Source organism: Artemia franciscana, chromosome 10 (assembly GCF_032884065.1).
Source record: "Artemia franciscana chromosome 10, ASM3288406v1, whole genome shotgun sequence".
In the NCBI taxonomy this organism is placed as follows: domain Eukaryota; kingdom Metazoa; phylum Arthropoda; class Branchiopoda; order Anostraca; family Artemiidae; genus Artemia; species Artemia franciscana.
Window position 1 is genome coordinate 46,468,172 of NC_088872.1, and position 14,891 is coordinate 46,483,062.

General features: G+C 33.3%; 1 protein-coding gene across 1 annotated transcript in view; it reads left to right on the top strand.

The window, feature by feature from the left end:
* LOC136032266 (ras-related GTP-binding protein A-like) overlaps window positions 1-14,891 on the top strand; it is a gene marked incomplete in the record, with an annotated part of 34,206 nt that overhangs the window by 15,650 nt on the left and 3,665 nt on the right. The window contains 3 exon segments of the mRNA XM_065712517.1: window positions 5,791-6,013; window positions 12,933-13,028; window positions 14,327-14,541. Coding sequence (XP_065568589.1) covers window positions 5,791-6,013; window positions 12,933-13,028; window positions 14,327-14,541 — 534 coding nt within the window.

A 14,891-nucleotide genomic window follows, 5' to 3' on the forward strand; every position in this document is an offset into this window, starting at 1 on the left:
TTGCTAATGCAAGGATGTCACAAGGTAGGCTGCATAAACCTATGACGTATCATTTTGTTTTCGTAATCTATATATATAAAAATAAGTTGTTTGTCTGTGTGTCTGTCTACTGGCGTCATGTTTGTGTGTCGACTGACGTCATGTTTGTCGACTGACGTATATATCTATATATATAAAAATAAATTGTCTGTGTGTCTGTCGACTGACGTCATGTTTGTGTGTCGACTAACGTCATGTTTGTCGACTGACGAAATTACAGACCGGGACATTGGGACACAAATGACGACCGGGACATAGGGGTGTTGAGGGTTTGCATATGACGTCTGAAATATAAAGAAGAAAAAGGAAACAAACTAAAATGTAAAAACTGGGAATTGCATAAATATTTCGAAATATTTTGACAATAGATTAAAGTAATTCGAAAACCTTAAAACAGATACAGATAAACAGATACACAAAATTGAGGTTTATTATAAATTGTTGAGCTTTAGCAAGCTTTGCACGTGAAGAGGAATTTTTAGTATAGATCTTAAAATGACAGAAGAAACAGCCGAGGAATCTGCTCAAATAGTTAATTTAAAGAGAAATTTTAGTATAAATCCTACAATGGCAGAAGAAACAGCCGAGGAATCTGCTCAAAGGGTTAATGCCAAAAGGCTTGCGGTTAAAGAACGCAAAACCGCGCAGTTAGATGAAAATCAACCTGGACAGCGAGAGTCAAAACGTATCAAAACTGAAAATGATAGCGATGCTGATTGGGTTTGGGATTTTGACTTGGATAAGGTCATCACTGCCTACCAGATTTTAGTTAAAAAAATAAAGGTTCGGCGACATGTATTTCATACTGACGCTGAAAAATAAAGAAGAAAAAGAAAACTGAAAAAAGAAAAAAGGTAAAAAACTGAAAAAAACTAAAAAGAAAAAACTAAAAAAAAAACAACTGAAAAATTAAAAAAAGAAAAAACCTAAAAAGAAAAAACGTAAAAAAAAAATAAAAAAAGGTAAAAAACTAAAAAAAGCTAAAAAACTAAAAAAAAGAAAAAACTAATAAAAAACCGGGAATTGCACAAATATTTCAATATATTTTGACAATAGATTAAAGTAATTCGAAAACCTTAAAACAGATACCCAATATTTTGAGGCTTATTATAAATTGTTGGAGCTTTAGCATGCTTGGCACGTAAAGATTTTTCCAAGTGTCAATGTTAGAATGAACATTGACAAATTGAAGAAAACAAATCAATAAAAAGAAGAAACTAAAAAAAAAGAAAAACTAAGAAAATAAAAAACTAAAAAAGAAAAAAAACTAAAAAAGAAACTGTATCTATATATATATTATAAATAAGTTGAATATATGCATGTTTGTTTGTTTGTGGGTTTGCATTTGACGTCATTATAAGTATATAAGGCTTTGTTAATGACGTCATTATAAGATGACACTACAGACCGGGACACAAATGACGACCGGGACACAGGGAATATAAATGACGACCGGGACACTCAAAGAGAAATTACAGACCGGGACACCGGGACACAAATGACGACCGGGACAGAGGGAATATAAATGACGACCGGGACACTCAAAGAGAAATTTCAGACTGGGATAGCGGGACACAAATGACGACCGGGACACGGAATATAAATGACGACCAGGACACAGGGACACAACTACAACGGGTACGCCGGGGGCACAGGGGGATATATAAATGACGACGGGGACATAGGGAATGTTCGATTAGCAATCACCATCAACAAAGCTCAAGGGCAATCGTTAGAAAAATGCGGTATAGATCTGAATACGGATTGTTTTCCCATGGACAATTATTATGTTGCATGTTCAAGATTTAGAGGGAATTTTGTCCCATATCCCCTCTTTGTTAAGGTGTATATTCATTAATATTTTATATTCGTCCCTTTTTCTAGCCATATTAATAAAACCCTTTAGCAATGTCTTGATAAGCCTAATGCTCTTCATACCATCCCTGTAAGGTGTATGGTCCCTAGCAAATACCATCTGGTGCTCGTGCATCTCAGAGAAGCAGGAGCTGGCTCGGGAAGGTCTAACTCTTGCCATGTTCAAATTAAACTGCAGTTCAATTAAACTTCCCCGAAATTTAGGGTAGTTTTGAGCATGCCTGGTAAAAGGGTTGCCACTCCTAGTGATTTATCACTATTTCCTGTGATTTTTGATATTGTCTAAAAACATCACTACATCAACACATACATTATTAGCTTATTTAAAAAAATCACCAAATGAACCAAAAAATCACAAACATCTAGTGATTTTTTCACCAAGTGGCAACTCTGCTAAAGAACCTCTATTTTAATAGTTGGCTTCTGTTCAGCTTTTTGTTTTCTTTTTTTTTATTCCCAATTCCCGTGAGTCATCGGGCTACTTAATTTTAAATACCTTCAATTGTAAAAATTAGTAGTTGATTATATTTTCATTTCATTCATTTAGTTGTTCGTCATTGCTTTCTTATTTTCTAGTTTTATCTTTTTTTCTTATTTTCTAGTTTTATCTTGATTTTCTGTCATTTTCTATCGTGCTGTAACATAATGAATTTTTTGTCTTAGATTAAAGTTCTGATTGAAGCTCTATTTGGCAATATGAGGCCCAGGGTTCGATTCCCGGTGCTACAAGGTTTGGCAACAGGCTTGCTACCTGTTCCTGTAAGAAGACCCAGCAACTGAATCCTAGATTTGACACCCTATACGCTATCAACGACTGGACGATTTTAATCCTGTCACTTTTAACACTGATGTTGTAATATTTTGTTCTTTTCTGTTTTTGGTGCTGAGGGAAGACCCTGAACATCAGTAGAAAAATATGGAGTGACTGGTTTTATTGTATTATGTAATAATAGACTTGCTACCGAAAGCCCAGAAATTTGTGTTCTTTATTAACAAATGGGTCACAAGAAACGACAGTTAAATTTCCATTTATTACTAACAAAAAAAAAAAAAAACATTGCCACTTTACATTCACATTAAGCCCCGACGCAAATTAACCTGAACATGGGACGAATTTGCACAATAAAAAAAAAAAAAAAAAAAAAAAAAAAAAAAAAAAAAAAAAAAAAAAAAAAAAAAAAAAAAAAAAATGAGACTGGCCAGTAAAAAAAAGGTGAGCATGTCAAAAAGGTTAAAAACAGTCAAAACTCGCAGAATTTATGCAGAAATTAGGGTAAATAAAAACCACAAAACAAATTTAGCCTAGTGACTAAAAATTACAAAGTGCAATTCAGTAAAAAAAAAATAATAAATACTATAAGAAGAAAGTCAAGAATTTGCAAGATAAACACTAGTAGCAAAAAGAGGGTAGGGAATACCACTTGTTTAACATATCAACTATGTATTAAAAAAAGCTGTTCTAGAATATATCTTCCAGTTGAAAATTTTATTGGGACAAAAATAGGAATTGTTGTTAAAGCATCACAAGGGAGGCCAGGTCAAGGAGGTGGAAATTGACTTGGTAAAAAAAAATCGTCCGGAAACTATGGAGGGCAATGTTGGCGAATGCAAGGAAATACTTGTTCTCCTTTCCTTTCGGTTGACTAGATTGGCTCTCCAAAGAAGGGACATACAGGGAACTTTACCTTCATTGAAGGTACTTCTTGGGCACCTTGTCTTGACTGGCCCTGTTCTGTCCGACAAATAATTGGAGATACCATGATGCAAAAAAGGACAGGTATACTCGAGGATTGGAATACAGCTGAGAGGAAAACTCTCATACAATGTGATTGAGGATATTTGAAATTTTAAGGGCGTTTAAGGGGGGAAAGTTTGTATTGACACTACTACTACTAACTACTCACTGCAAGACTAAGCCGCCTAAGGCCAATACAGCTACGCACGCACTTCCTCCATCCCAATCTATTCAAATCCCCCCTCTTTACACCCTCCCAAGAAGTTCCCATTTCCTTTAAATCTTTCCTTAAATGTCATCACTGTCAGGTTTTCTGATCTTGGTTTGCAGACTTATCTTCCTATTCTTCCAAACTTTTTTTAAATGTGAAAAAACAGCCTGGACCTGGCTCATTCTACTTTTAACATCTTCACTGCACCCACCGTCTTAACTAATAATAATAAGAAGCTGGGTGAGTGAACGAACAGGAATTGTTAAGGAAATCAATTGCTGAAATTGCTGACTTTAAAGAATTGACTCTCTTGTGTGATTTTAAAATTCCTGATGTTTTTCATTCGTCATTAAAGGTGCAAAAAAGACTGATCCTAGGAGAAGTGAATCTAGGGTTTTTTTTCTGGAGTGGGATTAACTAAACAAAAAAAAAGCATGTTTCTAGCAGAATATTTTTTTTGGAAAGCGGGTCGTTTACCGTTTTTCAGTGGAGTAGTGAAAATACCCTGGACAATAGGCTGTGCCCTTGAAAAGGGTGGTCAAAATACTAGGGGTTATAATTTTGTACGAAAATTGGTTGTATGACAATATGTGTTCAAATGCTGGCTAAGATATCGAGTGCAGTGAAGAATGGGGTCCTTACAATGGTGCCTGAGAAACAACCAAAATTATGATGTTAAATAGATATGAAAAATACAGGGTGTATGTAGTGCAACAAAAGTGACAAACTAAATCAAAAGACACTATGTTCAGTCAATTTCTTAAAAGACGTATCTGAAGTATCTTAGGGACGGCTAAGTGTATTAAGATGAAGCTTTTTTCTTCTTTTTTTCTTTTTCTTTTTTTAATATCAAATCAGTGTGCTAAGATCTTATATATCTTAGTAGAAAACGATTCTAGTAAAAATCTGAGGACTATGATCGTATTGCTCAGGCTTTTTTTTTTTTTTTTTTTTTTTTTTTTTTTTTTTTTTTTTTTTTTTTTTTTTTTTTGCAATCATCTTTCTTCATTTACTCTGATTAGTGGTCTAAAGAAGTTACTGAAGTTTTCATTAAAGAAAGTCTCTTCAATATTCTATTTGGCAGTGAGCTGTGCACTTTGATGAAGCAAAAAGCAATAATCTGAGCAAAAACAAACGTGTAAAATCTTAGCACCTTCATGAATCAGAAATCAGGCTTAAAATATCAGCTGAGCAATATAGTTCTATTGTCACTCTATGTTAGCATTATAAATTCTACGGATTGTGTAATTAATAGTTTTTGTAACCATTTTCAATTTGTAGTTGACAAACTCCCAAGGAGAAATAATTTGGTGACGGAAAAGAACATTAGAATGCATGGAATGGATAAAATTTCCACCTCTTATTCTAAAAATAATATTCTTCAGAATTTGAATTCGCCATATTTATTCTATTCTTTAATTATTATTTTTCCTCCTTGTTTATTAGCATATCCTTGCAAGATTTTTTTGTCCTTTTTTTACTAAATATCTTTAAACTTTTTTTTTCATACCTTTACCTATTGTTTAGTATCAATTCTTTCCAAGTTTATTGATATTTTGCATTTGTACCCTCCTTGCAAGATTTTTTCTTGGTTTGCGCACCCTCACAACCCCCGTTTAGTAGTTCTCCCTTGCAAGCATGATTTTTTTGTATTTGCACCCCCTTGCAACCCTTTTGTTTATATAACACAAACCCCACTAGCTTGATTTGTTGTTTTCGGTTTGTAATAAATATTACACTGCTATTGTCGTTTCATAGTAACTTTATTATCATTATTCTTATTATTTGATTTATGATCTTCTAATAACAACAATGTAAACGGTGGGGTAAAACATATAAAGTAAACAATATAATTTTATAGCCATAAAAAAACATTATAGCTTAAATGATTATGTTTTCTTTGTTTTTTTTTCACTTTTCTCAATTCCAGGCAGGAAGCTTTCATGGAGAATTACTTTGCCAGTCAGCGAGATAACATTTTTAAGAATGTCGAAGTACTGATCTATGTTTTTGATGTCGAATCTCGAGAGTTGGATCGTGATATGCACTATTACCAATCTTGCTTAGAGGCAATAATTCAAAATTCTTCTAACGCAAAAATATTTTGTTTGATACACAAGATGGACTTGGTATCAGAGGATCAAAGGGAATCGGTACAAACTGTCTTTATTGTCTATTTTCTCCTATTTCTTCTGGTTTTTTATTTGTTCCTCTTCCTGTTTATTCTTTCCTGTCTCTATTTTTTCATGCTCGTCTTAGACTGCATTTTGCTTATCTGTATGAAGATAAAGATGCTTTACTAACCAAAATAGCAAATGCTAAGCGCAGGTACGTTTTGTATAAAAAATTAAATACTTTCCAAAGCTTTATCATTAAATTATCCTCATTAAATTATCATTAAATGATTTTATTTGTCGGAGTCTAGTGTTCGATTTTTCAGTAGGGTGGTTCTCAGTGTCAGATAGTAAGTCATGACGGGCTGGAGAGTTCAATTAATTTAACCAAATCAATATGTCAACTCGTATCTACGAATGTCACGAGAATTCAAATTGAGTTTTTTCTTTGCATTTTCGTAAGTTGAGTAGATGTGTTCAACTGTAATTTTGCGGGTTTTTTTTTTTTTTAACTTCTCGAATTTGTCTGATTAGTCCTTCGTCAGCCTCAGATTCCAAGCTAGTCATGTATATTCACAAAAAGGTCCAACATACCTGTTAAACAAGGTCCAACCCATGTTAACAAGGAAAACTCACTTTAAGATTTCTAGAAAGAATTCTAATCCTTTCATCCATTCTTGTCAAGAAATCATGCAGTGTTCGGGTCGTTTTGCCTCAGAGTAATACTTGCAATTAATGTAACCCTTTCTTGAGCTAACTATGTAATCAGTCCTTATAAGCATATTTTCGTTCTTGTTGACTAAATCTAATTACCATTTCGAATCTGTCTGATTAGTCCTTCATCAGCCTCAGATTCCAATTTAGACATGCATATTCATAAGAAGGTCCGACATAACTGTTAGACCTTCTTGTGTGTCTAGGTTTGCGTCCAGCATTAGTTAATTCAGTTTTATACTGGTGGGATTGTTTTTTTTTTTTTCTGTTCTTTTTAATTCTCTAGAAAAAAAGAATAATGTGATTGGCTGGTAAAAACGCGCCTCGAAAATTCTGAAGAAGGTCCTATATAACTGGAGTATATAGAATAAGACCCCAGTTTGCAAAAAAAATTCTTCAGGTTTGAAAAACAACTTAAAAGCGATGCACCTTCTTTAGTTAGATTGTCAACGTGTGAATACTTTCTTAAATCTTTGGCCAAATGTATTCCAAGTATTTCAACTGTTTTTCGTCGGTAGTAGGGAATTATAGGAAGTGTGGCTGTCAGTCTTTAGAAAGGAGAAAGTCATAGACGAGCTCTTAGACTCACTGACTGTCGGTTTTACTCTCTTAATTCAGTTATTAATTCATTAATAACTCTCTTCATGTCAGTCTCTTCTTTAGTCTGTTTGATATTCTGGGTTGTATACAACTGTTTGATTATTCATTTTAATGTCTGCACATTTTGGAATTCATTTAATCAATGGTATTAAGTCCTGTTGATTTTAAGTTTAAGCCATTATATGACTTCATTTGTACTTGTCTTAGGTTTTAATATGGCTGATTGTTTTTATATTCTGTTTTCGAACACTTTATTTGAATTAATCACGAAGAAAAATACTATTTTGGCATTCTGGCATTCATTTTTTATGCTGCAAATATAAGAAAAAATACTGCCTGAAACCTGAATACTGATTTGGAATCAGCATAAATATTCATAAACACAAAAATTTATTTCTACTCTTTGTTTTCTGCAGGCTACTTAAATGACGTAATGATTTACTTTTTTTGCGATTCACTTTTTACCATTTACACGCTTTTCTTATTTTCCATCTTACTTCGTAAAGAATATGTCCTCAACTGGAAACCTCTGGGAAATCTATCATTTGTTGACATATCCTGTTAAAGCCTAATATCAATCATGATTTTTTTTTTTCAGTTTAGTCAATGCCTTATATTTATGGTCTTATAAACTATATAAAGATAATTCTTTTTCAGATTTTTTAAACATTTCGCTTTTGACTAAAATTTGTCAAATGAAGCTGAAGTTATATTGGCATTTCACAAAACCTTACATTGCCAGCAAGTTGTATCATACCTATGAAACCCTTATTAATAAGTAATCACCAAAAATCACAAATCATCAATAGACTTCAGAATTAATCTCCTTGAATTAGAGCTAAATATTTCCAAGACATTATGGATACTTGCTTCTTGTTTGATTTTTATTCTGTCTTATTCTGTTTTATTCTGACTTTTTTCTTTGTTGACTTTTATTCTGTTTTATTCCAGCTGTTTATTTCCAGCTTTTCCAACCATCTACCTTTAAGAAACTTTTTTTAGCCATCTTCCTTCTTTAGTCTCAGTGGTAAGCAGGGTTTAGTCTCAGTGGTAAGGCAGTTAAGTCCTCAGTAAATTTAAAAAGTTCGCATATTGTTTACAAAATACGGTTAAAATCAATACAATATGAAATTGGTCTAATTTAGTCTCTTGTCCCAAGCTGTAAAAATATCTAAAAAATCAGATGGCTCCTGATCAGCGAATTGGACCCACTGAGATCTATAAATAAGGAAACTAGCAAATATATACAAGAAATGGGTGGGAGCCTACTACCACTACTAATAACTCACTGCAGCACCAAACCGCTTGAGGCCAACGCACAACTACTACATAATTTTAAAGACTTTCGGAGGCCTTAACTATTTCTCTGAATAATAACTATATTTAGGGTAATTATCCAGAAAAAAAAATGAGCTTCCCATTTATGTTTTTTTTTCGTACTAATTTTGACTTTTTTTGCGTTTATTCGGTGCCATATCCCAAAAGAGAAGAATTATTTCTTTGCATGTTTCTATCTATTCTATGTCTTTTTTTCTGCTAATTTCAGATTTTTGTTATGTTTATTGCTAAGTATGCTATGTTTCCTATTTATGTCATTTTAATGCTAATTTTGAATTTTTTTCGTTTATTCAGTATATTATCCTAAAAGAGAAGGATTCTTTCAATGTATTTTCTGTCTGCCCTTTGTCTTTTTTCTGCTAATTTTTGGATTTTCGCTATGTTTATTGCTGTGTTTGCTATGTTTCCCATTTATGTCTTTTTTCATACTAGTTTTGGATTTTTTTTTTACGTTTATTCAGTACACTATCCTAAAAGAGAACAATTGTTTCTTTGCATTTTTCTATCTGTTCTATATCTTTCCTTCTGCTAATTTCGGATTTTACTATGTTTATTGGTATGTTTACATGTTTTTTTTTTCGTACTAATTTTGTACTTTTTTGTGTTTATTCTAATACTATCCTAAAAAAGAAGGATTTTGCTATGTTTATTGCCATGTTGCTATCTTTCTTATTTATGTCTTTTTTCATACTAATTTTGGACTTTTTTTGCGGTCGTTCAGTACACTATCTTAAAAGAGAAAGATTCTTTCTTTGTATTTTTCTATTTGTCCTATATCTTTTTTACTGCCAAGTTCGGATTTTCGCTATGTTTACTCGATGTAGTATCCAGGGAAAAATAATTTCGTTGGTTCATTCCTGTTTCATATATTCATTTTTTATTCTCATACTATTTTTTAGCTCTTGTTATGCATATTCAATGGAGTTTTCAAGGAAATACAAAAAGTAGCATATTTAGTTTTAGTCAAAACGATCGTAGCATAAAACTAAATAAAATATTTTCTAAAAAAAAAAACAGATTCTAAGTTTAAATTTTATATAATACCGTGAAGACCTGAATTATCTCTGATTTAGATAGTAATAACTATTGTAACTCAATACAATACCTTGTAATGGATTATATAATTAATATAGTCGTGTAATATATAATAGTATAAAATTGGCCCGAAGCTTTGACACATTTTCCAACCTTGCAGATATGATATTTCTTATTAGATAACAGGATTTATCGTGGTAAAAGTGTTATAAATTATACAGGTAAAATGAAATTTATTGTTATAGCCCAAATTTTTAAAAATATCTTAGGAAATTTAACAACGAAAATAAAACAATTAAAAGTATGAGCTTTGTACTGACAGCTGTCTCCATGGGCGCGATAGTATTCTAATTTACTTAAATGAGGCCTATAAAACCTCAGTCTCTGGGCAGGATTTAGCCCACGAAGCGTTAAAAGGTGGGCCTCGAACCTTTTTGCACAATGTTCCTTTTGCTATATGTGCATGATTTTTTTTTCGTGAATATATTTTTTTTTGGTCCATCAATTAAGGTGCCATTTTGTTTAAAAGAGTATCCTTTTTCTCATTGACCGAGTTTAACTAAAGTACTATGCGCATACTAAAAAAAAGTAACTTTTAATGTTTCTTTATACTACTCGGACCGTCTGAGATCTGACTGACCGTGCAAACACTTAAGGTCAAGTGAAAAGCAGGTCGTCCCCGAAGGGAGAGGTAGAGGGTCCTAAGGAATAACTTATCAAAATTGGAACTTCTTGGGGTGGTGTAAAGAGGGAGGCATAGATAAATAAGGGTGGAGAGGGGGTGTGTTGCTGTATTGACGTCAGGTGGCTTGGTTCTGCAGTTAGTTGTCACTAGCAGTGGTAGTAGCATTAAGACCACTTCTCGGTCTTGAATTAAAGGTAGCTAAAAAAAAAGGAAATTTAGTCCTTTTTCGGATGATGATAATGGTGTCGAAAATTAACTAGAAGACATTACCTCATAACATTTCTTCATAAAATTGTACACATGTTTTATAATTGATTGTTTCAGTAATATGAATAATGCCTCACAAGTTGATTTGACAGTAGATTAATTACAAAAGAAAAATAAGGATAAAGATCATCCCGAGCCATTGCTGGCGCATAGGTCTTCTAATCAACGTTTCAGTTCCCGGGTCTTTTTACAGCGACAAAACCCAAGCTTATCGCCCAACCTTGATGCAGCAGGGATCGAACCCTGGACCCCGCATTGGCAAGCAGAGCGTCACTGGTTCTTCACAATTCTCATTCCTTGAGTGGTTTGACGCTATTTTTATCCAAGTCAATTTAAATTAGAATCTCTAATATCCTAATGATCAGAATTTTTAAACTTTTATTATATTTGGTATCTGCACGCCTTTAATGTAAAATTCAGGGTAATGCTAAATATGATCATGGCTGCTGTTCCCCTTAACTCTCTGCTCTTTACACTGAATTTTAACTTCTGTTTAGTGATGCTTCGTGAATAGGATCTCGTTTGGGTGGAGTTGTTACACTCAGTACTATAGAATCATTCTAGATATAAGGATGCCGCCTCCAATCGATCACCCTTTCATTTACGGCTTTAATTTGACTTTTTATCGTATTGCTTTGATATTAAAAAAGAAACAATCTTCTCAGTAAAAACTACCGTTTGGAATATCAGCAGACATCTTGCATTGTTAGTCCTAACATTGCAAGTTAACCTAACAATCTTGCATTGTTAACTTCTCAGTAAAAGGTTAACTTCTCAGTAAAAACTACCGTTTGGAGTATCAGCAGACATCTTGCATTGTTAGTCCTAACATTGCAAGTTAACCTAACAATCTTGCATTGTTAACTTCTCAGTAAAAGGTTAACTTCTCAGTAAAAACTACCGTTTGGAATATCAGCAGACATCTTGCATTGTTAGTCCTAAAATTGCAAGTTAACCTAACAATCTTGCATTGTTAACTTCTCAGTAAAAGGTTAACTTCTCAGTAAAAACTACCGTTTGGAATATCAGCAGACATCTTGCATTGTTAGTCCTAAAATTGCAAGTTAACCTAACAATCTTGCATTGTTAACTTCTCAGTAAAAGGTTAACTTCTCAGTAAAAACTACCGTTTGGAATATCAGCAGACATCTTGCATTGTTAGTCCTAACATTGCAAGTTAACCTAACAATCTTGCATTGTTAACTTCTCAGTTAAAACTTCTCAGTAAAAGGTTAACTTCTCAGTAAAAACTACCGTTTGGAATATCAGCAGACATCTTGCATTGTTAGGTTCTTCAGATGAAGGGCAGTCATAGGCTAGATCCTCCTCTACATTTATATCAAGGATCTCTTATGGATATTTGTACACTTTAGGCCTAAAAATTCACTGTTGGGGTTTAATGGACCCCCTCCTCTTTCATAAACAGCATTTGTTCCCTTCCTTAATATTCGGTGTGCTACTATACAACAATGCACAGTTACACTTACTACAACAATAGTTATTATTACTGGATAAACGTTTTAAATAACCCTTTATTTTGTGAATATACCGGCGGGGGAAGATAGTGGGAATTATAAGATTAGTATTTTTTCTTCTTCTTTTCTTTCAAAGAGAAACTGAGGGCCTTAGTACGTTTTTTCAGTTTTGGCTATTCCTCTTACTTTCCTATCTGTCCTGTATCTTTTTTTTCTGCTAGTTTCTGATTTTTGCTGTGTTTCCTATTTATGTCTTTTTCATGCTAGTTTTGACTTTTTTGCGTTCAGTATACTATTCTAAAAGTGAAAGATTCTCTCTTTTTTATTTTCTATCTGTCCTTTATCTTTTTAAGCTAATTTTAGATTTTTCCTATGTTTATTGCTGTGTTTGCTATATTTCCTATTTGTGTCTTTGGGTATGTCTTTGGCTTTCATATTTTGGCTATTACTCTCGGGAAAACTATCAGTTTTTGTATTGCTCTAGGTATGAGCTTGAAAACTTTGCTCCCAGTTTCTTATGCATGTTGAATTTTGTCGTGTAATTCTTTTGGAAATTACACTTTTTCTTTTCATTGCCTCCATTTTTTTTTTTTTAAATCACGCAAATTTTCTTAAACCATCAACTTTTTGATTGGTAGTAAAATATTTTGAATATTTTGACCGGCATGGAAAGTAGATCCTTTTGATATTTGTATGGTTATCAAATTTCCGTTTTTTAGTGATTCTGTTGGCAGAAATCACTCTTTAACCACCATTCACTACCATAAGTGATGTTATGATAAGCTGAAGATATTATTAAATTGAAATATGTTTATGGTATAAATGGCTGATTTTTTCCCCTTAGGTATTCCGAGATAGAGAACAAGATATAATCAGGTTGTCAAAGCCTCTTGATGTCACTTGCTTTAGTACGTCAATTTGGAATGAAACCTTATATAGGGTAACTATTCTTTACATATTTTGTTTATGCATTTGCAAAACTCACCTACATTTGTTTTTAAATTATTTTATATTTGTTTTTAAAATTATCCATTGCTAATAATAATAATTTATTTTTGACCCTCTACACATACGAAAACACTCTAAGAGGGTAAAGAAAACAAAAAATGACACGGTAAAAAGAAAATCACAACTTTAAGCGTCTTAACAATTAAAATTCTATTAATTGAATGAATTAGTTAAAAAACTAGTTATACTAAAGGAGACAAACCAACGATAGATTAACATTTTCTAACAGTAAACCTACAAGATCGATCATTCATTTTAAGCTTGATTTGTACCTATCATGGGTAGAGTACCTATCATAGGATAATAAGAAAACACTTAAAAGAAGTGGAAAATAACGGTTAAACTTGCTTTTTATCAGAGACTGAGAGTAAATTCTAAACATGTATCAAGTAGAAAGTATATAGTGTAAAGGACGTGGTATCTAGTAGATTAAACGGTTTATTAGCAAAGGACCCGAATTTGTGCTTACGATCATACAGATATAAAATCTTTGCATAATTCCAGTTTTGACATGATACTACGTGCCCGTTTTTTCGACTAAAATGCATATGTGACGAATGGCCATTTACGCTTACGCCTGGTCAGTTTTATACCCCTGCCTTACTCCTGAAACTCTCTTACTGCCTTACCCTTACTCCTGGCAGCTTATCCCTGAAGATTTATTTTAGCTTTTTGACTCTTTGAATTAAAATAAAGTTGTTGCGGGCATCGAGCCATGGCTAATTGTAGAAAAAGCCAAGACAGATAGTCCAATTGAGTGAGAGGCAAATCCGGCATAAGCCCTTTTTAGGATTGTATAAAAACGATGTCAATTCATTTGTTGATACCTAAGTCTATCTATCATTCGTCCATGCGTCATTCCTAGGGCAGAACTAAGGGACATGGCTATCACAAAATTTTAGAGTATTTATAACACCTTCTCTTGAACGCCTCAAGAGAAGGATTTTCTGGGGTTACCACTACTGGAAGGCCATTCCACGTGGCGACGGTTTGTTGAGCGTGACTCGTTTTCAAGTAAAATATTAATATGTGACGGGATTTCGTGTCCAATAGCCTTTTTTCTTATTCACAGTACAGGTGCATATCCATACCAAAGTCTGGCACAATACGTACCCCCAACCAAAGTGTAGTACAAGGTGAAGCCGTGCCAAGTTCTTCACGTGCGTCTTGTGATTGGCTTTACGACATTTTGGAAAACATTGGCTTAGATTAACATTAATCTTCTTTCAGGCTTGGTCTTCGATTGTGTATCAGCTGATACCCAACGTTCATGAGCTTGAATCGAATTTGCAAGAGTTTGCACAAATTCTGGATGCTGATGAGGTGTTGCTTTTTGAAAGGGCTACATTCCTTGTGATTGCCCACGCCGAGTCTGTTAAGCACAGAGATCCATATCGATTCGAGAAAGTCTCCAATATCATCAAACAGTTTAAATTAAGCTGCAGGTTCGAGTCTTCATTCCAATTTTTTTAGGTTTTCTTTTGTCTCCGAAAATTTATTTCATCTTGAATTCTCCGTTTTTTCTGTTTCGGTACAATTTTTCAATAATTCAATCCAACATCGAACTGATTTTTTACATTCTCTAACAGTGTTAGTAACAATTTTTTATATTGGGCGTGTGGAAACGCAATTGCTAATACAGTTATTTGTTCACAAATTATTGTTAGGAGGGAGGGAGAATTTGGAACCTCGTTGATTTATTTGTAGCTTTTAAATAGTTTTCGATCAGTTGGCTACCTAAGAGTCAGCATTTTGGACCTAAAAATTGATGTTATGTGCCAGAAAGTAATACTTT